General features: G+C 39.9%; 2 protein-coding genes across 4 annotated transcripts in view; both read right to left on the reverse strand.

The window, feature by feature from the left end:
* The window catches only part of akap7 (A-kinase anchoring protein 7), a 41363-nt gene extending 23530 nt beyond the window's left edge, over nucleotides 1-17833 (reverse strand). The window contains exons 1-9 of the mRNA XM_080513683.1: nucleotides 17427-17833; nucleotides 17115-17343; nucleotides 16457-16615; nucleotides 16220-16374; nucleotides 15534-15670; nucleotides 13258-13418; nucleotides 10542-10654; nucleotides 8447-8493; nucleotides 7970-8070 (exon numbers count right to left, since the gene is read on the reverse strand). Coding sequence (XP_080369809.1) covers nucleotides 7970-8070; nucleotides 8447-8493; nucleotides 10542-10654; nucleotides 13258-13418; nucleotides 15534-15670; nucleotides 16220-16374; nucleotides 16457-16615; nucleotides 17115-17343; nucleotides 17427-17588 — 1264 coding nt within the window. The 5' untranslated portion in view covers nucleotides 17589-17833. The remainder of the gene's footprint in view (nucleotides 1-7969; nucleotides 8071-8446; nucleotides 8494-10541; nucleotides 10655-13257; nucleotides 13419-15533; nucleotides 15671-16219; nucleotides 16375-16456; nucleotides 16616-17114; nucleotides 17344-17426) is intronic.
* Nucleotides 17834-18650: 817 nt separating this feature from the next.
* LOC308142948 (uncharacterized protein) lies at nucleotides 18651-23562 on the reverse strand. Of its 3 annotated transcripts, none has more exons than XM_080513571.1 (9): nucleotides 23461-23562; nucleotides 23281-23349; nucleotides 22124-22245; nucleotides 21945-22002; nucleotides 21652-21804; nucleotides 20776-21072; nucleotides 20522-20605; nucleotides 19990-20193; nucleotides 18651-19377 (listed from the first exon to the last, which is right to left on the reverse strand). In XM_080513571.1, the coding sequence occupies exons 2-9, from the start codon at nucleotides 23339-23341 to the stop codon at nucleotides 19043-19045; spliced, it is 1314 nt and encodes a 437-aa protein (XP_080369697.1). In that variant the 5' UTR covers nucleotides 23342-23349; nucleotides 23461-23562; the 3' UTR covers nucleotides 18651-19042. The 3 variants fall into 3 exon arrangements, with proteins under 3 accessions (XP_080369697.1, XP_080369696.1, XP_080369698.1); XM_080513570.1 differs by having other exon boundaries at nucleotides 21945-22005; XM_080513572.1 differs by lacking the exon at nucleotides 18651-19377 and having other exon boundaries at nucleotides 20007-20137; nucleotides 21945-22005.
* Nucleotides 23563-24574: the final 1012 nt, after the last annotated feature.

Below are 24574 nucleotides of genomic sequence, written 5' to 3' on the forward strand. Positions count from 1 at the left end.
AGCAAGGATGGAAAACTGATCATTGTGAGGGCCACAAACATTTTATCTTAAGTTGTGACCATGCACTTCTACCCAAACTGTTTCATCTTGTATACCCAGTTTTCTACCAAACTGGGGTTGTGGGGGGGGGGGGGCGAGAGACTATCCAAGACATGAGGCATCTCAACAGATTACTGGCTCCTCACGGGGCTTTCAGGCAAACACCATGAGTCAAGTGTTGTCAATGTGTGGGAGGAAGAGACTTTCATTCACACTGTGAAAGAACTCTGTAGGGAAACGGTTTCCTCCTTGACCCCCTGATTGTTCCTGCTGCCGTAAGGCGAGAGCCACCCAACAGCTCAAAAACCACTGAAGTGTCCAAAAGTCCAAGACAAAGTTTGTCCAAGAGAAGAGTGTATATGGATATAGTGCATTCATACTTAAAAACATTTTTTTTTTAATTTTATTGATTGATTGATTGATAAACCAAAAAACCTTCACTTTGAGTTTTAACACAGTTTACTAAAGATTGGGTAACAACTGAACCAACTAGATTATTAAAACCAAAGCATATTTTGTTTGTTGTGTAGTTTATACATTCAAACTGGACTGTGTCATTCTTTCTTTACAGCAGTTTTTTTTTTTCCCCTCTCCCTAAGTTCCACTCATAATTCCTCTGGTGTCTAGAGGTCATTTCTATCAAACTATCTGGAGGAATAAAATAAGCAGCATGTTTTCCTGGTGAGTGACTTTGCCGTGACATCATCTTAGTAAGTAATAACTGGAACATAGTTGAAATAATTGAAATAGGAAAACAATGCCAAAGACTCCAACCTTTATATTTTGATGGGGTTTGGTGTTATGACACTAAGTAATCGCTAGAGAATGGGAATGACTGGAAAACAATGCGCCTTTCAGGCTTGGCAGTGTTCATGCATGACTGCACACATTGCTGACTTCTATTAACTTCCCTACGTTTGGCAGTGCTTAAAGTGGTGTAATTAATAAGCTTCATTAAGTCGTGAAATCTAACTACACAGTACCCCAACAGTGTTTCGTCGGCTTCTAAATTAGCCGAGCTGATTGCAGTGCTGCTGCAGGTGCAGACGCCGCTAATGGCTGCCTCAAGAGCACATTACATCAACCTTGCAATCAAGTGTTTGTTTGTGCAACATGGAGTGGGCGTGACCTGTACACCAACTGGTGAGCATTGTCATATAAGCTTTTTACAAACGCTTCAAAGTTACTGAAGATAAATCATATTGAGACACTATCACTGCAATAACTTTGGCAGTGCTTTGGTTACAGGAATATGAAATGCATGTACTGACTGAAAGGTCTAACTCTGATGCTCTCTTCCTTTTTAACAAATCATACAGTCATAACCTCGCTCACGCAACATCATTCTCAGAGGAATGTAAAAAGGGAAAGAGGTGTGGGAGTCAATCTAATAAATTCAATTATTAGAAACAGCCAGTAGCGACATGCCAAGCTTTCCACTTGGAGAGCCTTGAAGCAATTATAGATAGAGGCTTCATTATATTTAGGAATCGTTGTTTTCTGTTTCACTGCTATCATTTCCCCAAAGCCCTTGTGTTTCCAGCTTGAAGAGGATAATGACCAATGTTTACTGTAAAATAAATCCACAAGCAGCCCCGAGAAAATGTTTCAATTAGAATTGAACTAAAACGAAGAAAATGTAACCAATCTGCTCAGTCTTAAAACATAATATGAACATCTTTCTAGTAGAGTTGCTCTGTGTATTTCATTTATTGATATAATGCGTTCTCCTATTCAGCATCTTTGCCATTTTTTTATGTTAGCAATCCCTGCCAGGCAATTACATTATAAAAAGTTCAGTTTGGTCCGTGCCATCTGCTATTTTGACTCGTCTGCTAATATTTGAGCCGTCAATAATTCCCGGATGCTGTTAAACAGACCGTTCCGCTTCAATTTCCACCTTTAAATTATCCCAGACTGCTGATTTAATGTTTATCCGGAGAGAAATTAACCCACTTCATTGCTAATCAGGAAACTGCGTCAGCTGGCGAGATGAAAATGAACTCTGCTAGAGACTTGGTTTATAGATAAAAAAATAAAATAAAAAAAAACCCCACTTGCGGCACAGTGCATCACCGAGTGGCCTTATTTCAATAAAATACCAAAAGGTCACGAAGCAACAAACCGCCCTCATCTGTCTATCTGTTTGAGCTGCATTAATGTGGTGCTTTTATGTGTGTGTGGGCATTCTCACGGATGCATTTATACATGTAGGTGTAAAGCTATAGATGCCAACGGTAAATGCCAGTGGGTCACGATGTCAGCCATGCCGGAGGTTTTTACGGAGAAAGTATCACCGGCACAGATCAGTGAATAACCCTACAATATGTTGAAGGTGGTGTCTGCAAAGCTAAACATTCCCTTGACACGAGCCCTTTTCAGAAACAATTTTCTTCACGGTAACAAGAACAAAAACATAAAACCGCCCTCAAAATGTTCTCACGCGCACTTTCTGCCGTGGCATTGTAATATATCGCAGGTAAAAAAAAACTTCGATGTGGCTGTGCATGAAATTGCCAGTAGATTAAAAGATTCTGAAATAATAGCTTGCCACGTTCACAGTCGCATCAATTATCGATCTTATGAGCAGCTTGACCACGGCTACATGCCTTAATACACAGAGTTTCTGCAATCTGACTGGCAGATGAGCTATCAGCGTGAACAATTATTTGAACACGTACACTGGCTTTGAATATGGCGTGGTTGTTGGTGCCAGAAGGACTGGTCTGAGTTGTTCAGGCACTTTTATTTCATTTTTATGCAGAAACATATTTACTGTTTATAATGAGTACTAAAAAAATAAAAAATAATAAGCTCCAGTGAGTGGCAGTTTGTCGAAGGAGAAAAGCCAAAAGATTAGTATGAGACAATAGAAAGGAAACTGAGGCTTTAGTTCACACAGATTCACCATAACTGGACAACAGAAGATTGGAAAAACGCTGGTTGGTCTGATGAGTCTATATTTCTGCTGCCACATCCAGAAGGATCTGAATTCCATACGAGTATAATGGTTTGAGAAATATTTTCCTGGCACACTTAAGTATTAAATGCCCCCCCCCCCCCCAAATGCTAAGTATTGTGGATTACCATGTCTTTAATGGCTAATTCCACTTAGATAACCCATCACATTGCAAAGCTGAAATAATCTCAAATATCGTTTATTTTTTTAACAAGACAAGCTAAAAAGGCCACCATAATTGCCAGATTTCAGGGTGTTGTGGAAGACTAAATTCAATTTGTGGATGTTCAGCTGACAAATGTGCAGGAAAAAAAGGAAATGCTGGCACATCAATACCAACCAAAACCTCTTTTAGCTTCCATAACCTCACAACAGAACTAACATAAATAAAGTAATTGGAGAGTTGTTGTTGCTGCTTGAATGTTTATTCCAGGTCCCGTGAGATGCACGTGACTGGTGGGTATCCTCAAAGAATTTCCCCTGGGGATTAATGAAGTATTTCTATTATATTCTCAGTTGTTGCACTTTTGGGAATCGCATTATATATGGCCAAACACCTTTTGCACTCTATTTCTGGAACTACAACACCTGGTTATATTCTTATGGCTGATGAGTGAACACACTTTTATTTTTATTATTTTTTTTTACTTATCTTCGGTGCTTGACTCACATTTGTGTCACATTTCAACACAGCTGTGTGCGGAAAGAAAAGACCTTTTCGTGTGAACTTGTGCCACCTGTCTAAACACAAGGGAACAAAATACAATCTTAACATCTTTTTCCTTTTAATTCATTTTCTAAAATGAAATCCGAATGTAATGTACAGAGGAGAACAAACTGGAACGACGGTTGTGTTTCTTGCATTTTGCAGCACTTCTTCCAATTTAACAACCAAACAAGATAAGAAGTCAACCCCACTGAACACAATTAAAAATGACACTTGGGATTGTGGGCTTTCTGCTGGCTGCATCGTGAATATATCCCCATCACAAGATACAAGCCACGCCCAAATGTCCGGCGTATCATGGCCTCTACTGTGGATTATGTCGTCCTGCGGATTACAGGATTAACGTATAGACACTTAGTCAGACACTGACTACTGCACACAGCAAGAAAAAGCCCACTGACATCTAGAGAGAACCCAGGGTTATAAAACAGTAGGAAGAGTATTATTTATTCAACGTGACAGACTGAGATATATGGAACTCTTTATGTTTCACGATGAATGCAATGAGGGATTTTTTTTCTTTCTTTATGAAATATGTTACAGCATCAAAGCGAAGAGAAAAATCTCATTGAGAATTATTTACTCAGATACATATTTCTGCCAGAGACGTCATGGTCAATGATCATCAAGCCATAAGACACTGGCGTGCTGGCCAAATAGTCGCCCTCCTATGGAGACAGTGAAGCCACATTGTGCTCGTCGTGTGTTTTTTGGCTTCAGACCGCAGAGGCCTTAGACTGCAAGAGGGGCTGCTGGCTGATCTCAAAACAAAAGATTTTAAGACTGATGAATGTATTTTCTCAGTTCACTTCTGGAACCATTACAGTTATAAATACATTTTTGTTCAATGTTGTAATCAACCTTTCCTCAAGAATTTCTTCCAGGGGGAAAGAAAAAATGGTCCAGCTCTTTTCGGATGTTTGGCTCCATTAGAAAATCTTTTACAGCTCTGTGTAGTAGCACTCTGAGCCACTATTTTAACTAGATTTAGCTTGAGAACCATTTTTGTGTTGCTAAGCAATTAGTCATGCGGTGTTTTCATAAAAGCCTAATTTGTATGCAAGTTATGTCACAAAAATACACAGTTACTATTGTCTAACATGTAAATTCAAACTTGAAAAGCAAAGCTGAACACTAAAGTCCAGCAGCTACAGGCACTGTGGGAGGTTTTTAGACGTCTGAGCAGGTTTACTATTGAAACTGATTTGCAGGCTGAAATGTCATTGAAATACGACAAGGACCTGCTTCTTTTTGGCAGTTTTCGCTCATAATGTTCCCCTGCATGCATTCATTTCACCCCCCCCCCCCCCCCTGGTCTCTCCGTTGCCCTGCGTATACGTGGCCCCCCTTTCCTCTTTCATATAATGGTTTGATTTTAGTCTGATCTCGCATGTGATTTACCACATGCTCAGCCATCGAAATTAAATCCCGCCCCTGCAGTCATAAATCAGTTTGAGGGAGCTGCTGAAGAAGATTCAATTCTCCATGACTCCCAAGTGACACGTCACTAAAACTGAATAGAAAAACACCCAGCTGTTCTAATAAAGCCAACACTTAATTAAATATTCCACAAAACCCAACATACTACAACAACTTGCTGGCAGGTTTATTTATAATTACACCAAACCAAAGCCAACTTCAGGTAAATAAGGGCTTTATTTTGATTTGGAAGAGCATGATTCGATGTGTCGAGGAGGGGTATCAAACATAAGGCCCGGGGGCCAAACAAATGTAACTGTACGCTTGAGAAAACGTCACTTGCGCAAAGCCAATGTTATTTCTTTGTATTTAAGCCTTTCACACTGTGAACACTCTTTGTACAATCGCACGGTGCTGTGTGCAGAGCTCAGTTTTAATGCCAGATCATTTTTAATATGTATATGTTGCATTTTTGTGTTGTTGTTTTTAAAACACTTGATGAAAGACAGAGGATTTTTTTCACGATGTGAAGTGTGAGGTAAACATCCCCTCTGCTCTGTCTGTCACACACACACACACACACACACACACACACACACACACACACACACACACACACACACACACACACACACACACACACACACACACACACACACACACACACACACACACACACACACACACACACACACACACACACACACACACACACACAAACACAAACACACACACTGTGGCTCTTTGTCTCTCACAGACAGCCCAGTGATCCACAAAACATTGTGACAGCACCGTTACACTCGCTGACAGCTAACACACTTGTGCGCACGCACGCGCACGCACACACACACACACACACACACACACACACACACACACACACACACACACACACACACACACACACACACACACACACACACACACACACACACACACACACACACACACACACAACAATTAGTGTAACTGCTTGACAGTAAGTATTACAAAATGTCTCATCAATTAATTCCACATTGTCCTGTACAAGTACATGTTAGCACATGACCGTGTGTGAGTGGAAATCATTACTCTCATGAACAAGTACACCAGTGGCTCACAGATTTGTGATTATCAGAAGGCCGGTCTGAATAAAAAAAACCACAGACCACCCTGGAAGCTAGAAGTTTAAAGGATATATCACTGAGGAAGAGACACAGATGCTGATCCGTCCAGATAAAAATACACAACAGTCGATTCATGCAAAGCTGCAGTATAACTGACTCTGAGAAGAACACGCGGTGTGTTTTGTTGTGCACCATGTGATTTTACTGGTGGGGCATTTCTGAACAAAACAGACTTTTATTGAGACCTTTTATGTCATTGGATATATTTCATAGAAGGCACTGAATTCACTTTTATATCCACATTTTATGGTTCAAACCCACAGAGCCACACGTGTTTCATCTCAAATTCCCGTGATATCTATTGTTTCCCTGCAGCAGTGATGAGCAAAATGCTCTATGATACAAGGATGCTCATAAACCAACTGTAGTTCAACCCATTAATGATATTTCCCAATCACAACATTTCCTTTATGGAGGCATTTTAAATGGTATCATTATGAGGCGATGTGTTGGGATTTTAAAAAGCGTTGTATTAAAATCGTAAAGAATTAAACCAAAAAAGCTCAGCAGAAGAAGGACACAGAGTTTGCCTAGAAATGAGCCATTATTTAACTCTTATACAACATGAATTGTCCATCCAAAGATGTTTTTGTTTTAATGTTTAAAGCACTAATAGCTTCAGTTTGTCCATTCATTCCGTGGACATTAAGAGTTTCTATTCTAAAATACTGCCAAGTTTTCAAAACCTGGCTCAACAATAACGTACAATGTAAAATGCACATCAGAGTTTGAGTGGACTCGTGGTGTTTGATTCGGACAGTCTGCCTCTCTTTTTAGCTTTGGCTATGTTTGATGGTGTTACATAAACCTACGCAGAAGCCCTCTCTCGCACCCCAGCACCTCGGTGGCACTGCTCACTGGTTTGAATGATTAAAAAACACAAACAGCCTCCACACAGAGATTAAAAATACTATAAAAACACCAGATTTAGCACGATATTACCATAAAACATATTTTGAGCCAATTGCACCCAGAGTTTCAGAAGCCGCTTCTGGAGAAAAGAAATGTAAGTGAGCCGAGTGCGCCCTCTGGTGGAAAAACAGTGCATTCACAGAGATTCCATTGGCATCCCAATGCAAACCTGAAGACTGACCGACAGTGATTGTTATAGGTTGACTAACAGCTACACAATGCGATGTAACTTCATAAATTTGAGAAAGACTGCTTGACAGCATAATGTCTCTTTCCACTGAATCAGGGGTGACATTTTCTACGACGTACAATATACCCAAGGAGATCATGATCGCGTCTCAAGAAGTAATAAAGTGAAGTAAACCAACAATTGAGCTGTTATTCTAGTAGTATTTATGTGCAGGGAAGGTGCATGTACATATGAAAGTATATTGAGAAGGCAGATTTGGTCTAACATTTTACAACTATTATGGTAATTTCCTGCTGCTTTTCTGTTTTTAGCTTGTAAAAGCAGTCGGTATAATAAAACCGCGGCCGTGAAATGTCTTACTCTGTCAGAATATTTTCTCAGGCGACGTTCGATTCCACGACTGTGAACATAAAACGCTCTCACTGTACGGCTTAAGACAACAGATTTCAAACTACAATCCAAACAGATCGCTGCGATTGCTCACGTTTCATCCAACGCTGGCAAAACTGCAGAATGTATATCGGCCTTAAGAAACGTATACATGCATGTTTACTCACCGAGTGGCAGTGAAGCCTCAGTGTGGTAATATCCACCCTGTTGCTTCTTCTTCAACATAGAACACAGATCAACTCGCTCCACCGTCTGGTCTCCAAAGAAGCTGATTATTGAAGGAAAAGAAAGAAATAGTGACGATGACAGTACAAAAAGCAGAGCAAAATGAGAGCTTCTGTGGCTCCTGAGAGCAAAAAGATCTAGAGCAAATTTAAAGACAATATATGATTGGTCAAGATATATATTTCCACATTAACAACAAAAAAAAACTGTTTTGAGTTTAAAGAAAATTAATAACCACATACCTTTACACCAAAAAAGAATCACCACTTTTAGCATTTCACTCAAGATATAAAACAGAATTTGTGTTATCCTGATCTTTTTAAATAATGTTACCACCCTGCAGCACCACCCTGATATACAATAGGCAAATCAATTATACACAATGTCTTGTGTTCTAGTATATGACAGACAGTACCCACTTGTCAGTATAGTTGACGTAAAGGGCGGGATCCACACGCTTTATGCCCTGAAGGATAAAAAGACAACATTTGGTTTACATCACATTTACACACATGACTTCTTGACAAACACACAGATATGTGAAAGGATACACATGGCCGCCGCCCAGGAGGCTCCAGGCAGGGGAAAAGTACCACCAAGTGGAAGAGGCAAAGATTGATGTTCTCCTTCCTCTGCAGCAGAAATGACCTTATCTCAGTTTATCTCTTCCTCCTGGTCTTCCTTCATCTTCAGTCTTTTTTTTTTAAAATGCTTGCTCTACTTCCTCTCTTTCCTCTACGTTTCTGTTTGATGGGTTGTTGTCGCCTGGCTTGATATCATAAACTGTGAAATACAACACTTTGATTTTCTTTTAAAATACTGAAGCAAGTGAGTTATAGCCAGTTTCAGTGTGGAGCTATTGGATGACGCAAACGGCAGCTACCGGGGTGAAGGTGAGTGCAAAGTAAAAAAAATATAGGAAAAAGGAAAATGTTGCTGTATTTCCTTACTAATTTGCTTCCTTATTTATATTGTAATGTGCTTTCATATTTAATTAAAAAGTAATCACAAAAATGATAACCAGTTCCACACCAATATATATTAATAATCAAGGGTATATTTCAATTTTAGTACCAACATATTAACCTATTAGGCGATTAGCTATTGAAAATCAAATGGAAGTATTTTATGCACATACGGACAATCACTTGCCATAAGAACAAAAAGAAGTCCTACAACGGTCCCTGACTTCAGAATAACTTGAAATAAGTGGTCAGGTTGAAGACAAAGAAGATACGAAAACAAAAGGTGGCATGGGGAATGGATTCTGCAAGGGAACGAATTTGTCTTATTCTGTCTCTCACTTGTCGGGGTGTGTCGAAGTCGTGCCATCCCCCGCTGTGATTACATTGGCAGTGCAGATCATTAAGGGGAAGTTTAAACTCTGCCACCACAAGCCGAGTGTGAAATGAACAGGTAGCCCGAGACCATGAGGCTCCGTCTCGCTGAGCTGCGACAAACAATCCTCACCAATCTCGCAAACCCATTTCGAACCTTTCTCAATTTAGTCTCCACAAATTACAAGGTGCAAGAAAAGAGAAGTGAGCCTTCGGCATGTCACTCTGGTTGTGAGCTCTCACTTCTTGTATCAGCTCTATTTTTTATTGATATAAGATTAATTAAAACAATTTTAAAAAGATAAATAGACAGGGGAGAGGAACTGTATTTACACGGTCAGGAATCATTAATTATCGTCTTTAACTATTACTTGTCCGTGAATCACCATGATAATAAATTACAAGAAAATGAATCAAGAAACATGCATATCTGGAATACTGCATTGTCTGTATGTTAAGCGAGCATTGTGTATATTAGAACTATTCTCTCTCATGCATGTAAACACTAATTCAGAGTTGTTCAAAGCGAAGCTTGCCACTAATTTGCATATTGTATTGAATTTCCGGGGTTTCAAAGTGTGTGTTGTTGCAGCATCGCGAGAAAGCGGCTCCAGAAAAGTCTAATCCCAGCTCTTTCGAGAAAAGTGACACATTTCAGAAGTACTGTATCTCTGCAGAACATTTGAACTGAAACAGACAAGAAAGACTTTCTGCCGTTTGCCATTTTGCTGATGAGATCTCAACACTCCATTTATCCTACAGACAGTACATTGAGCCAAGCCCGAAGGCTTGCTGGGGAATAAGCAACGAAAAACATGAATGATTTTTGGTTGTGTGACTTTCATCTTTAGATCCAATTTAAAAAAGTGAGTGAGTTCAAAGTGACCCAATTTTCTTTTTTTTCTCCCCCAACGTTGCTGCAAATCTGTGAAGTGTGCCAGAAGTGGGACTATTACTGAGATTTACTCAGCCAAAACTAAACACATAAAAAAAAAAAAAAAAAAAATTTTGATTTTAAAAAATGATGCTGTAATAATACAGCTGTCAAACACTAGTGTTTGTTGGCTTTATTTCTCTTGACTGCCAATGATAGGAAGGTAAACAAGATATTTAATATTGATTTTGTCGCCAGGATTGGCGCTTCGTTCATCCAGAGCGTGGAACACTATGTGCGTACCTGTGAGCGCAGCTTCGGTGCTTTGGACAGCTTCATAATGGTGAGGTGAGGTTCAAACCCATGACAGTCACCTTGTAGGAGACCTTGATCCGCAAAATGACGCCGCAACAGCCCTGCAGCGCGACAACAAAAAGTGGGAAACACAATGTGAACAAGTGACAGAAACACATTTGAACACTTCATATCGAAAAACATGCATTGACCCGACTCAAATGGAGGATCTCAGTTATAAAAGACTAAAAAACTAGTGTCTCCCGTTTCCTCCGTGGGATCATCTTGAGCCTCCCTTTCTTAAATTTGAGGTAAACAATAATGCAAATATTCCAGTTGAGGAGGGCTGAAAACAGCTGGGATCTTCGTGCCCTCACACATTGTGACCTCTTAAAGAAAACTAAATTCACACACACAGAGGATTCGCAAGGGCAGACAAACCCAGATAAAGAAGCACACACACACACACACCGATGAGGTTTAGAGGGAAGCTACAGAGGTATTTTTAGAAGAGGAGCTCTACAGGGAGAGAAAGGTTAGTATATAATCAATAACCGTGGTGGAGAGTACAGACAAGATGACAACAGAGTCTGACTTCCTGCATTATCCTTCCTTTGCTTGTTGCAGTCCTCATTTGGCCTTTCTATGTGTAATGTACTGTTCCTGTAGAGTTAGGGGACCGGGAAAGGACTCATTAATACACCTGGTTGAAGGGCTACGTGGGAGCCTTGACAAGAATCTTAAATCCATGTGGAAAGTGGCAGAATTTTGGCTGAATTTTAATCCACGAATCGAACTTTATATTTATGCAGCAGTATTTTTTTTTTTAATGCAGGCGAAAACTTTTTAAAACACAGACACAAATTTATAGCAAATAAAACAAAAAAGATTAAAGAGAAAAAGAGAAAGCAACAAAGCTAGCTGAAGCGGTATGTTTTATGGTTTCATATAGATTTAGATATGAGGAGTTTGCGTGCTACTCCAGGGTCATCCTTTTCAAAAGATCCTTTTTTTTTTTTTTTGCAAGGTAAAAGTTGAGTCTTGGTGAAATAATGCTCCATTGAAACGCACTAAAACAATTTCCCTTTAATCTTTGTTAAAAGTCTTGCTGAGCTATAAGCTAATGTTGAATCTGTCCATACAGTGTAATGATAAATATACACAAATATGATTTATTTAATGAAATTTAAAAGGTTAGCTTTAAGGATCTTGCTAATTGGGGGGGGAAAGAGAAAACATATAGCAACGCCACTTAAGTTTCTCTTCCTCCAAGAGATCAATCTGTTATATCAGTCGCTTTTATCGAGCCGTGGGGATAAATTCCTTTGGGGATTTGTCTCAGTGAGCAATTGCGAAATATGCCAAATGTCGTATTTGCTTGAATCTGAACAGTTAATACACTGAATTACCAGCTTGGGAATCTAAAAAAAAAAAAAAAAATCCCAAAGCAGTGACAACATTTCAAAATCACTTATCATATTTATGACCAGCAGGCATCTTGGGAATCACATACATATCATATTAAAAATCCCACATTTCTTGATGTAGACAAATGCATCTTTCTACATTTCGAAGCAGGATTATAATTCCAGTGAGGAAATGGACAGTGTTAAGTACATGTGACCATATTTACAGTGTGTGTGTGTGTGTGTGTGTGTGTCGGTGTCAGAAAAGCAAAGGCGCAGGGAATCCTCTTATAAATGTTGGCTTAATCCCGTTGCTAAAGACGCAACACAAAAAACATACGTGCAAATGCATCCGTGCACGTGCACGCGGGTGCAAGAAGACAAATGCAAAAGAGAAATTGTGTGACAAGGTGCACGCAAAGACATATCAGCAAAGAGAGGGTATGAAAGAGAAACTCAAAATCGGACAATATTTGATCAGATCATTTGAGATGTGATCAAACATGATTCAGTAACCAGAATCTCCTTAAATCAACAAAAATCAACTACTTTAAGAATAAACTTTCTTTTCTGTGCCTCCCATAAAAGGTTGATTATTAAGTTTTATTCTGGTACAATCATCTAACTCCATATGCATGAATTTGATATTTTTGCTTTTTTAACCCCACAGAACGAGCAAAAACAAACAAACAAAAAAAGAACTACTAATGAGGACGAAACAAGCCCTTTTTTATGCTGATTACTCGGATTTGGTCATTATTTTTCACATTTCAACGAACTAAAGAACTAAGACGACTAAATTGGTTTTCTTTTTGTACATAGTCTGCATTTTGGATTTTTGCATCTCTGTGTTGACATGTCTGGAATCAATTAATATTAACAATATTCTTTTTATAAAAATTGAATCCTGCACTAAAACCTTCACCGGTTGCAGCTTTTCTCCACTCACCAGTAGCACAGGTGACACCGGGACAGAAGTGAAGCTTAAGGATGAGAAGGTAATCCCAGTCATCGCCCGCCATAATATTCCTTACAATCTCCTAAAGCCTCGGTGACAGCAGCAACCACCCACCCCAACAACAGCACTTAGACCAGCGCGATGTCTGAAGGAGTAACTCTTTCAAGCAGCGACGGGACTCCTCAGCTGACGCTAATTTCACACCAAGCCAACGCTCATAATGAAATGTATCCGCCCGTGAAGTGCAGCCGGACACACGGTGACAGTCAAAGTGAAAGTCGACACTTACAGAAATCGCAAATTGATTGACGACGAGAGAGGACCGACAACCCGAGAGAGTGAAACGCTGCTCGTCACTGACCTGCCAGGCTGTCCAGAGTGTGTCTGTGTTGTCCGCTGGTCAGTCCCACAAACACCACCTCCTTCCTGAAATGACTGATCCCTGAGAAGGGCAGCACCAGATCCCGCCCACCCAGCAGCTCAGCCACTGAGGGCGCAGCCTGAGCCAGCACCGCTGTCGCCCTAAGAGGAAAAACACACACACACACACACACATAATAATTCACCATTTAATCCTCTCTTCCTCTTGTTGTCATATTACATAATGAGGGAATCTAGTGATTACCAATGACACAATCTTCTTCCTCACGTAGATTAAGCATCACATCAGCATCATCACATAACTCTGCTTCCAGTGATGTAGGAGCAAGGGTTTGTGGGTAGTACATTTTGGTTGAATGCAATAAAAAGCCACTACTCTACATATATCTGGTTATTCTACATATACAGTCTGCAACTGTTACTGATTTGATATTTTAATACAGCAATTAGTAGTTTCAATCACATTTTTTTCTATAAACAATAAATAAGTTCACATCCACTCTACACTATAAAAACCACTGATCAAGAATAAGGGAAAAAAATCATTATAAATGACTTTCAAATTAAATCTTAGAAGGGTGTGTGCTCTCTGAAGTTTATTTGTTTGCACCCAGTGTGATGTTGGGAGACTTTTAACTCACTGTTTCTATGACTGGAGGCGCCATGCGCAGATCAACTGTACAGATAATTAGCACAACGGGACTAAAAATTCCTCTTTGTGGTTTACACAATCAAGTGACTTCTCCTGAATAGGTTTAATCTCATTGGGGAACAGTCTTTGTTTATTTCTGTGTGCATATTTACAAAGCTTGTTTGAGCTTGTGAAGCTAAAATGTACAAACCTATTTATGACTTTTCCCGGACGCGCTGAGAGGAAGAGATAAGACAGAAGGTGCATCTAATGTGACATGTTGGTATTTAGTCACTGCGGGACGCCGCATCCTTCAGTCAGACATGCTCTAACTTTGCTCTGCACGTTGAGGACTGCGAGCATTTGTTGGGCGTTTTGCGACAATGCATTACGATCGAATCCCGTTCCAGCAGAAAATACGATTGTGCCGGTAAACCAATTTGAGAGCACTTTGCCTGATTGAAGCCACACATTGTGGTATTACTGTGTGTCGTATCCAGGGAGAACACAAAGGAAAATGACAACAACAACAAAAACAGGACACAGGACATTTAACTGTATTCTATCTTAGAAACTAAACCACAAACTGAACAGGAAGTAATGGTTTACTGTGGAAATGTAATGTACAACTCTGGTCTGTGAGTGCATGTGTAGAAGAACTCATCAGTCCTAATTAACCAGGATGTGGAAATTAAACTTTATGTGTAATGGGCAATTTCAACTGCTGACATAGAATTTACGGAAAGGACAGTGGTGGAACAGAATGGAGCCAATCTGTCTCCAATAATACATGGAAATAGTAACTTTACCACTCATCTGTTTTCTTCTGAAAAAAAAAACCCAACTATTGCAACATTCAATCAAATGACATTGTAACATATGTGTCTCAAGTCGCCAATCAATACCGACTAACAAGTACAACTCCGAAAACAACCGAATTGGAACAAAACCCAAAGGGAAAAAAATGTATCTATAGTCTCAGGGAAAGTTATGCGAGACACTGAGTTAACGAATTGTTAACAGAAATAACAAATCACTGTATTTAGGCCTGCAGATGTACTCAAGATGAGCTGCTGAAGTTCATGCCGAGCATGGCGATGTGTAAGAAAGGCATCTTAAGTAATGAGCATGTATTTGAACTAGGTAGGTGCCTTCTGTCTGTCTGTACTGTTTTCACTGATATTTGCTCTGAAGGCTTCTGTATCCGGGAATAAATAGTATGTGAGCATAAGTACAAGTGCATCTTAGCAGCAAGGAGCAATTTACTTGAGACCACCAAAACGTATTTGATGTCTACAAGTAAATGAACACACACAACAATGCAACGATTAAGTGAAATCATAATGAAAAGAAATCTGCAGGAGCTGGGTGAGGAGAACAGTTATTCAGATTGAAATTTTTTTTTAATTAATGCTTCATTTTTCACTTTAACATTAGTAAGGTCCCAGTGGGCTGGTTTTGCCCCACTTGTCACATGTATGACACCTCTGACCTCAATGATCAAATAATGTTTAAAAATCCAAAATATCAATATTCACAGCATTTCGACAGCAGATCAAATGTTCTCAAGGTGATTCCAGATATCCGGGGCTTCGTGTCGGTGTGCATGTTCTGTGTGGACTCACAGGTCGACTTGCTCCTGACTGGACAGATGAGTGACTAAAAGCGTGATGTGGAGAGTCGGGATGGGGATCATGGCTTTGGCCAAGCGGGGCTCCTGCTGAAGCATGGCGTCCTGGACCTCAGCCACAGCTGAGCTGATCTGTGATTGGACAAATTTGCTTTCAATCATTGGCAGCAGAAGAAAAAAAACAACAACAACAAAAAAAACCAATTGCGGCATGCGTCAGGAGAGGGACAAAGGTGAGGGGGGGGGGGGGGATATTGAATAGGGGGGAAAAAAACTGAGTTAGCTTGTGCAGTTCAATAACTTGAAATTGAGAAGGTATCAATAGAAGACGACCATGATTCGATCGAGGTCCTTTCAGAGGAGATTTGGGGTCAATAAGCAATAAGATTTCAGTGCCATTGGCCAACAGGTAATTGAATCCTGTGATTTACCCCTGAAGAGATTTCCAGTCTGTAGACATTGAGGTGTCGTGACTCTGCCCAAGCTTCATACGGTCCACAAAGCCCATTAGAACATATCAAAGTCTTCTCCACAAAAATATAAAGCATTTCAGAGATCTCAACTTCTGACCAGTTACTGTTAATCCATAAAAAGACTAATCTGGCAGAAATTATGCTGCCGCTGTTCTTTCAGCGCGTTCGCAACAGATATGGGAAGATAAATTAAGAAACAGTTCCTTACCTGAGTGTTTGTAATCGGGATTGAGACGAAGTAGTTGGGCCGCTGGTTCTCTTTCTTTTTCTTCTTCTTCTCTCCATCCTCCTCACTGTCCACTCTCCCTCCGCACTCTCCTCTCTTCCGCTTTCTCTTTTTCTCCCTCGACTCTGAGTTGGTGACTGTAGAAAACAAGGAAATATATAAACTTCAAGTGACTGACACAAAGATCCAGTGGATTGAAGCTCGGCTGAGGCGACATACATTCGAGTTCTTTCCATGTGGCAGGGCTGGCCAGAGCAAAGGGAAGCTCTGACATTAAGCTGTCAGACAAATCATCAGACTTCAGCCTTGTCTTCAATGTCTTTCTTTTGTCCCTCCTCGTCTTCCTCTTTGCCTTTTTCTCATGAGATTCTGTAGGAACTGGTAAAGAACAAAAAAAAACGCATGCTGTGTTGGTAGGAAACACAATGAAAGATGACACAAATATCACTGGAATGGTGTTTTATATATACACAAGTGGGTATTGTTCATAAAGCATCTCGTTGACACAATGTTTATAAAGTCCGTTAAATCGGAAATAAAATCAGTTTTCTGCTGATTGGAAAAAAACACGTTAACATGCAGAGCGTGAATGAGCAGTGTATGGAAACTGTATTGGTATTATAATGAGGGTGGAGCGCTCTTGTTCACAGTGAGATTGAGTTGAAATATCGGCCTGCTTGATGTCCCGCCCTTACCCATCGGTAGCTGGGATTTACTCCAGTGCACCACAACCCTGCACTGGCTAAAGCGGTGTAGTGGATGGATGGGTGGTAGTGCAATGGTGATGAATTTGCAATTTGGTGCACTCCCTTGTAGAAAAGCAGATAGAACCTCATTCACGGATTTCATTACAACAGCATTATAAACATCTACTCACCAGCCGCAGAGTCTTTGTGGACATCCGGGCTGACCATATCCACCTGGTCTGTATTCTTCAAGTCATTCCTTATCTCCCCCTCTTCCACTGTATTACCTTGTCCAACCGGGCATCTGCCACCCCCCTCATCTTCATCATCACCATCATCTGTGGCACCTGCAGCGGCCTGCTTTCCGTAGGAGATCCCAGCTGGCTGCATGTCACACACTGGCCGCAGACACGGACCAGACTGTTTTGAAACGGAAGATTTGCACAAAGTAATCACAGTCATTAAGCAGGTCTTCGGTGAGTTTGAAGCTGCCTTTTCCTCACCTGGAGGTGTTTGGACGTGCTGACGCAGACTCTGTGGCAGTGCCCGGGAGCTGACGGGTGCAGCCTCCGAGCTGACAGTTCACGCGCAGCACGTGAGCTCCAGACACAGACGCCTGATGAACACGTGGACCTGAGGGTCAACACGAAGCGGCCGAGGAGCATGACGCGCGAGATGAAAAACTGTCCAGAGCAGTCATAACAGCAAACGGTGGCTGACTGACCCACAGCAACAAGAAGTAATGGATCTGCCCAGGACGGGTGAGTAACTGGAGGATCTGAACTTCACCTGTTGGAACTCAACACTGAGCAACACGACTGAAGCTAACAGTTTCTAACGGCGCCGTGCTGCTAAATGAGTGAAACCAACCGGGGTGTTGTTCGTAACGGGACCGTAAATTGTGTGAGAGACGCACACAAGTAGACGATCTACTCGATAAAGGGTTTAAGGGAGTAAAAAATATCTTTCTGAACGACAGCCGATAGGCAACGCTGACCGGAAGTACCTTGGATGTAAACAATGCGTGACTTCCGGTCTGCTTTTTCAAACGAAAGTACTTTCCCTTCGCAAAATAAGAGCGCCTGAAAATTTGAAAGAAGACAAATTGTATGGCGGATCTTTGACTCCATAGATTGAGAAGTCCCTTACTTATTTTGAAAAGAAGTTTACTTAGTTAGAATGTCATTGTTCCAAATACTTGGTTTCACTGATAACATTTACTGTGTTCCAAGAATCATTATAAAAATATTCTCAGCTAATGAAAAATGTTTCTTCAACATTAGATCACTTAGAACTGTTAATAGCGTTACTCAATTTATTACCTTAGTTTTTACTTCAGGTATGGAGTAAAAACTCCAGCAATGGAGACAGTGACAATGAAACATGTTCTGAACATCTACAGGGAGCAATTTTTTATTTAGGTGTCATTAAGAGATCAAACTTTGCTAGTAGAAAATGGCCCTTTCTTGCAATGGAGAAACAACTACCGTTATTTTAATATTACTGTCATTATCAATGTACAAAACTTTTCCTATAAAACTCAGATGCAAATGGAGTACAGCCAAGTCGGGAACGTTTTTATCAAAAAAATGTAGGACGAAATAGCATGAAGAGGATACAGAGGGTATATTAAAACAATGTATAGATGTATAGGAGCATGCCACAGCACTCAGGATTGTGTTAGCGCAGTTGGGTTTTCAAATTAGCCTTTATTATTCATCTTGGGGAAAACAATAAGTACAACTTCAATATAAAGTTACGGGTTACGTAGAGGTGATCAAAACTCTTTACATGTAGCTAAACAAGCAGTTAAGCATTTTTTCCAACCAAACGGGTAAACATCAATCACCTGAATACTGTTGAGATTGTGGTTCAATGGATTGATTCAAATTTGAGGAGCACTTGCAGTACAGCAGTAAAGCAGTAAGCATTCTTGTTGCTTTTAGCATTTACATTAAAAAAAACAAAAAACAACTTGATTGTGCTTGTAAGAAACATCATCCCCAATGTGCAAATCACGATTGTAGTTCTATTAAATTGAGTTATTTTCCATAATGTGTTTAAATATTTACAAATGCACCAATGTCTTTCACCTATAATAGCTGACAAGATGTCGTCATCACCAAAAGGGCCGAAACGGGAAACTAATATTTTTTTTCTGGCTGCTTGATCTCCTGATGTTTGAAGCCGGTTCAGAAAGAAATCTCACACTGTTAGCCCATTCAGAGACCACAGGCTCTTCAGGTGTCTTATAACTGTGCTTCAGTAGCTCCTTTCTTATCTCCGAGATGGCATCGGTATTCTCTTGGCAGTTCAGCAGCCCCTTCACTGTGTCATGGTAGAAAACGATGACATGCAACACAACATGGGGGAAATCACTCCACGTTCTCTTGCTGGTTACAGGTTTGACTTCATGTGAGTGGCGCATCAAAACCAAAATAACCCGTTTGTCACCTGTGGAGAAACAAACAGTTAAGATGAGAGATGAGACAAGAGGAGATAAAATGAATGCTATTCCGCAAAATTCATTATATCCCTACACAATTTTCTACATTATTATTAGACAACAATATCACTTAACTTTCTGTTTGGCTTTCCATAGTCAAAGATAGTTGAAGGCCCTGTCTGATCAAGTATAGCTACATTCATGTCTAGTGGCCTCACCCAAATCTGTGATTTTCTCTGCCCAAGTCTCTGAATTAATATGCTCAATAATCCCTCTATCCTCATTCAAATGTTGCCTTTTTTAAACATCGCTAACAACAATTTGCTCGATTCTGTGACACAGTGGACCTTCCTTCATCATCTTACATAAAGCCGTTTTCCTTTCACATGTCCATTCTTTGAACCCAGTGTGTCTCGTGTGAATCAAACCTTTTGTCCAAAGCACACCACTTAGTTTGTATCAGGTATATTATTTTCTAAATTTCAAAATTCAGTCTCGCCTAGTTTTAATAGTTTTTATAAAGTGTTGTAAGTAACACTCACAGCGACAGTTGCTTTAATAGGGATGGGGACCAATATAGTCATCTCTGGTATATTTTGTCAAGCTAAAAAGTCTCTCACCTTTGACTTTCTTCATCGCCGTTTCAACATCCGTCCCAGTACGCGAAGCAATCGGACAGAAAAGAAGTGTGACATCACTGTCGTCAACACCTTCCACCATGTTGAGCGAAACCAAGGAGGAGTCCTGACTCTGTACTTTGTCCAGAATCTGCATATGGGCATTTAAAGTAACCCCGCTGATTTCCACCTTGTATTTTATTGTTTCTATTAAAATAATAGAATAGAAAATACAGCATTAATCCCAGAAGGAAATTAATTAATAATAGACGCACAGCTGTATATACAGTACGCACAAAGTAGTTAATTCAAAAACCAATACAAACTGCTCTCAGGTAAACAAGCAATTATGGTGTTTTAGCTTAAAAGCTAAAAGTGAGTCTGTGGAACAAAGTGATTAAACTACCAAATAATAACAAGAAAAAACGGACTAATCATTTTAAAACTTGCCACACAAAAAAAGGACTATCCATTCTCATGTCACAAGAAGAAAAACAAAACCACTAGATATAAGAGACAACATAAGTTACATTACGTCTTGTCTGTGAAGAGAAACCAGTGGGACTGCCACTGAGCGCTGGACCAGCGGTGTTGGCTCGACTGGTACCTGCTGAATCGACTGCAACATAAAACAACATAAAGTACTTGACAAACCTACCTTTTATAAAAATCTTAAAGTAGACTGATGTTATAATTTAATCTAAAAGCAAGTGCCAATGAAAGAATATTGGTATTGGCAGTGAAACATTGAAAAGATAAAGATAAAAAGTTGAAAGAAATGCCATTTACATGATCTTTGTGGAGGGTCTTCAGGTCGGGTTGATATTTGGGTCTCTGATGGGACAGTGTTAGGTGAACCATTCAACCAAGAACTTGGTGAATACTTGGAATCTTCAGGTGGTGATTTATGGGTCTCCGCCGGGAGACGAGAAGATGAACCACTCAACCAAGAACTTAGTGAATACTTGGAATCTTCAGGTGGTGATTTGTGGGTCTCCGCCGGGAGATGAGAAGATGGACTACTCAACAAAGAACTTGTTGAGTCGATGGGATCTTGTAAATACGTCTTCTTCACTTCAACACCCCCTGCAATCATCATTAAAAAACCATAAAAGCATGTATACATAATAGAAGGAAGATGCAAACCCAGAGACACAATATCCATGCATTCATATGTATATCCACTTTATCAAATTCAGTGTCCTGGAGGTCTGGAGGAGGTGTCAGCTGACTGTGTGTGTCAGGGACTGGGCAGTTCACCACACAGGGCAAACACAACCACACTCTCTCTGCCTGCTACTGCCTAAAGCTCAAGTAATTAACATTCAGTGAATGAGAATGGGTGGACTATTCACAATCTCTACAATATTACCTCCTGTTATAAAGCTTTGAATATAAATGAGTAATTAATACTTGCAGTGTTCTAATATCGTTATAATCACTTCTAGTTTACATCATTAGCTGCCTTCTGCTCTTCAAATAAATTAAGAAAAGCAGTTTCTTTATGCCTTTTTTTTTTACACTTCTAAGGATTTGCCAGGTCATTTGTGGTTTGGATTGAATCAATGGTCTCATTTTGGCTTACTGGCCAAATGTTTCATGCCCCTAGTGAAGAATATTGTGATAACGAGGTTAAAGAACAAAAAAATAAACCAGAAAAGTGACCTTGGTCAGGTTTCTTGTCCGATTGAGTTTTTTTGATGTCCTCCAGGAGACTGATGTGAGCATCCAGGAAAGTCTGCACGTTGTTCATCTGGGCTTTCATGTCCTTCAGGATGTGGAGGTAGTCCACCAACACGCCAGTGTCGCTGAGAGCAGCTGGATGAAATGTGTGATGATGTTGTGTATTAGATGGACTCACCAACAATATTGTCCATACTGTTGTTCTCTCATGCCAAATTCTTCACAACAGTCAGAGCTGTTATGTACAGTATGTTGTGTGTGTTACGTATACATACCTCTCAAAGACTCTTCAGGGATGAAATCCTTCATTTCGTTTAGGACCAAACCAATAGGCTGCTGAAACCATCGAAAACCACAACATATACGCCTTCCATGTAGAATCTGATTTGAGTATCATTCATTTGTGAGACAATGACTCGTCCTCTTTTGAGTCTTTCACAGGTTGTTAACTCACCTGTTTGTGTATTGTTTCAAAGATGGTCTTCCTCCTCCGGAGATTATATTCTCCGGGAAATATCTCCCGCAGGTCGTCATGAGTCAGCGACTTGAGGTCTGAGTCTGAGCAAAACTTCAGCCCTGAGAGAACAGATGTGTTGTTAACTCTCTGAGAAGTCTACACGCCATGTAAAATGCTGCGGCCAGAGAGCTGAAAGGAACTAACAGGAGATCATGTTTCTCCGAGTTGGCTTCCTGTAAAATATAGAATTTTAAATTATTTTCCTAATGCACAAAGCTCTTAACAACAGGCCTCCATTATATGTTTAACGGCTGTTCTTACAATCATATTCAAGCGGATCACTTTGTTGTCGGGGAGCTGCTTACTTTAGCTCTCAGGCAAGCTTCTACTTTCAAGAGTCAACCGTTTCTACTGTTAAGATCTCTTTTAAATACTTTGGGTCTTATTTATACAGCGATGACCAGATCCAACCTTTTGGCTTTGATCCCAAAATGATTTTTGTTTGATTTATCAACCGTTCCTGATACTTTCAACATCGAATACTTACATTTTGACCTCAAACCTCATCAGAGCTCCGGAAGTCTATAGTAAAACTAATAGTGGTCTCCCATATGTTGTCATATACCTTGTTTGTTTGGTGTCTGAAATATTGTTGACATAGCATTAAATACTGTGGCTCCAAAATATTTTAAAGCAGCTCCGTCACGTGGTTACAAACCGGCCATACTTGTTATTCCTGGTGAATAAAGTTCTTCTTCATAACGTGTTTAATAAACACAGCAGACAAATCACAGTTTGCATGTGCTGTGCATTAATAGAGACGTTCCTATTGCTCATCCCTGACTACAAGATCCTTCTCAGCTCAGATTTGTGGCAGATGTGAGGTATTTTGTCCACTAAGGCTGGCCGCCATTTCTTCTATAATTGTTGGATTTTTCCTCGAAATTGCATACAGAAATGAAGTGTCAGGTTGTGTCTATTCAACCTGGAAAGATTAAAGTCCAGACTCACTTTTATGTCTCTCTCTCTCTCTGACAAACAAGAGTAATAATGTGAGGGAGGAAAGCTCAGCACAGACGTACTCAAAAACGAAACCAACACTGTGACTGCATTTTCATTGACACACAAAATGTACTTTTGTTATTTTCACTTACCTTCCAGTTTGGAGGCTGCTCTTTGGTCGATCTGTTTTATTTCCTTCAGTAAAACAGACATGTTTTCACCTGAAAATAAGAACAAAGACCTTCAGGATATTTTTAATTCAATCACATGTTGCGCTGTAAACATTGCCTGTATATTAATGAGTAGATATCCAGAAATGTGTGAAAACAAACCTGTTTAAATTGAGCCTGCAATAAAACGGAGGAATCCGAGCCTTTAAAATTCACACCAAATGATCGTCTTTCAGCAGCAGAGAAGCTCAACTTCCAACGTTTTTTTTTACAGAAAAAAGAAAGTGAAACTCAAGATTGTTCTTTCCTCGTTGTCACGTTGGTCGTGCGCTTCAGCCGCTCATTGGCTGGAGGCGCTGTCCATCATTATTGGCCCCGCCCCCTTCCCCATAATATCCACTATTTATCTGAATTTCAAGTGCACGTTTTCTAACTTTTCTCAAACAAACGTTAGGCACATAAACAACAGGATGATTCGTAGTTCACGTTCACTCACTGTTGCGTTTGCATGTTCTCCCTTTGTGTGCGTGTGTGTGTACCTCCGGTGTTCTGGTCTCCTCCTAATGGTTAAAAATAAACATGTTTGAAGTTGATTGGTGTTGCTGAAATTTCCCGTGAGTGTGCATGATTGTCTGTCTGTCTCTATTTGCCCAATTAAGTACAATCAACAAACTCTTGTGTTAAACTTTATGTTTCAGTTTAACGTCAACATTCACCATAAAGCTCACCTTTTACCTGCTGCCTCTTCAGAATTTCTCGTTTTCGTCTGACCTTCATACTGTATGAGACCACAGCATGCTCACATGTACTGCGAAGCCAGCAGAGAGCAGCACTGCACAGTTTAGTTGCACCATCCAACCCCGCTCAAGTATTTCCACAATAATTAGTAAATAGCATGATTTCTACTGTACATGAATTATATTTTGAAGTTAAAAAAAAAAAAATTCACCAAAATGATTTTGATGAGAATAAAGCTGTAACAATTCCAACACAATATATTGTAATATATTGTATTGATCATTTTAGCCTTTAAATTTTAGGAAGCCTATGTTTATCAGCTCTGCTCTTGAAATGTGAACAGCTATTGGTTGTAGTGAATAAGACCGTATGATTGATATTATAGAAGGTCTAACTGCATCAGTATAATTTAATTAAAATAAATAATAATAATAATATATTAGGTTTTTTTTAATGCAGCCTTGGTGGTCCACTTGTTAAGTGCATGTATTCATACATTGATTGGGTTGGTCATCGCTCATTTGGAATGTTGCAGGTT

The sequence above is a fragment of the Blennius ocellaris genome (assembly GCF_963422515.1).
Source record: "Blennius ocellaris genome assembly, chromosome: 18".
NCBI lineage: Eukaryota > Metazoa > Chordata > Actinopteri > Blenniiformes > Blenniidae > Blennius > Blennius ocellaris.

Bases quoted from the DNA above. Each gene is read 5' to 3' on its own strand.
- LOC308142948 (XM_080513570.1), bottom strand. From the start codon at position 23,341: ATGTCTGTTTTACTGAAGGAAATAAAACAGATCGACCAAAGAGCAGCC. The intron at 20,606-20,775 runs GTAAATGGCATT...TTTATGTTGCAG, and splicing joins AGACCCTCCACAAAGATCAT to TCGATTCAGCAGGTACCAGT. The intron at 20,194-20,521 runs GTAATGTAACTT...TTATTTTAATAG, and splicing joins TTTCTCTTCACAGACAAGAC to AAACAATAAAATACAAGGTG.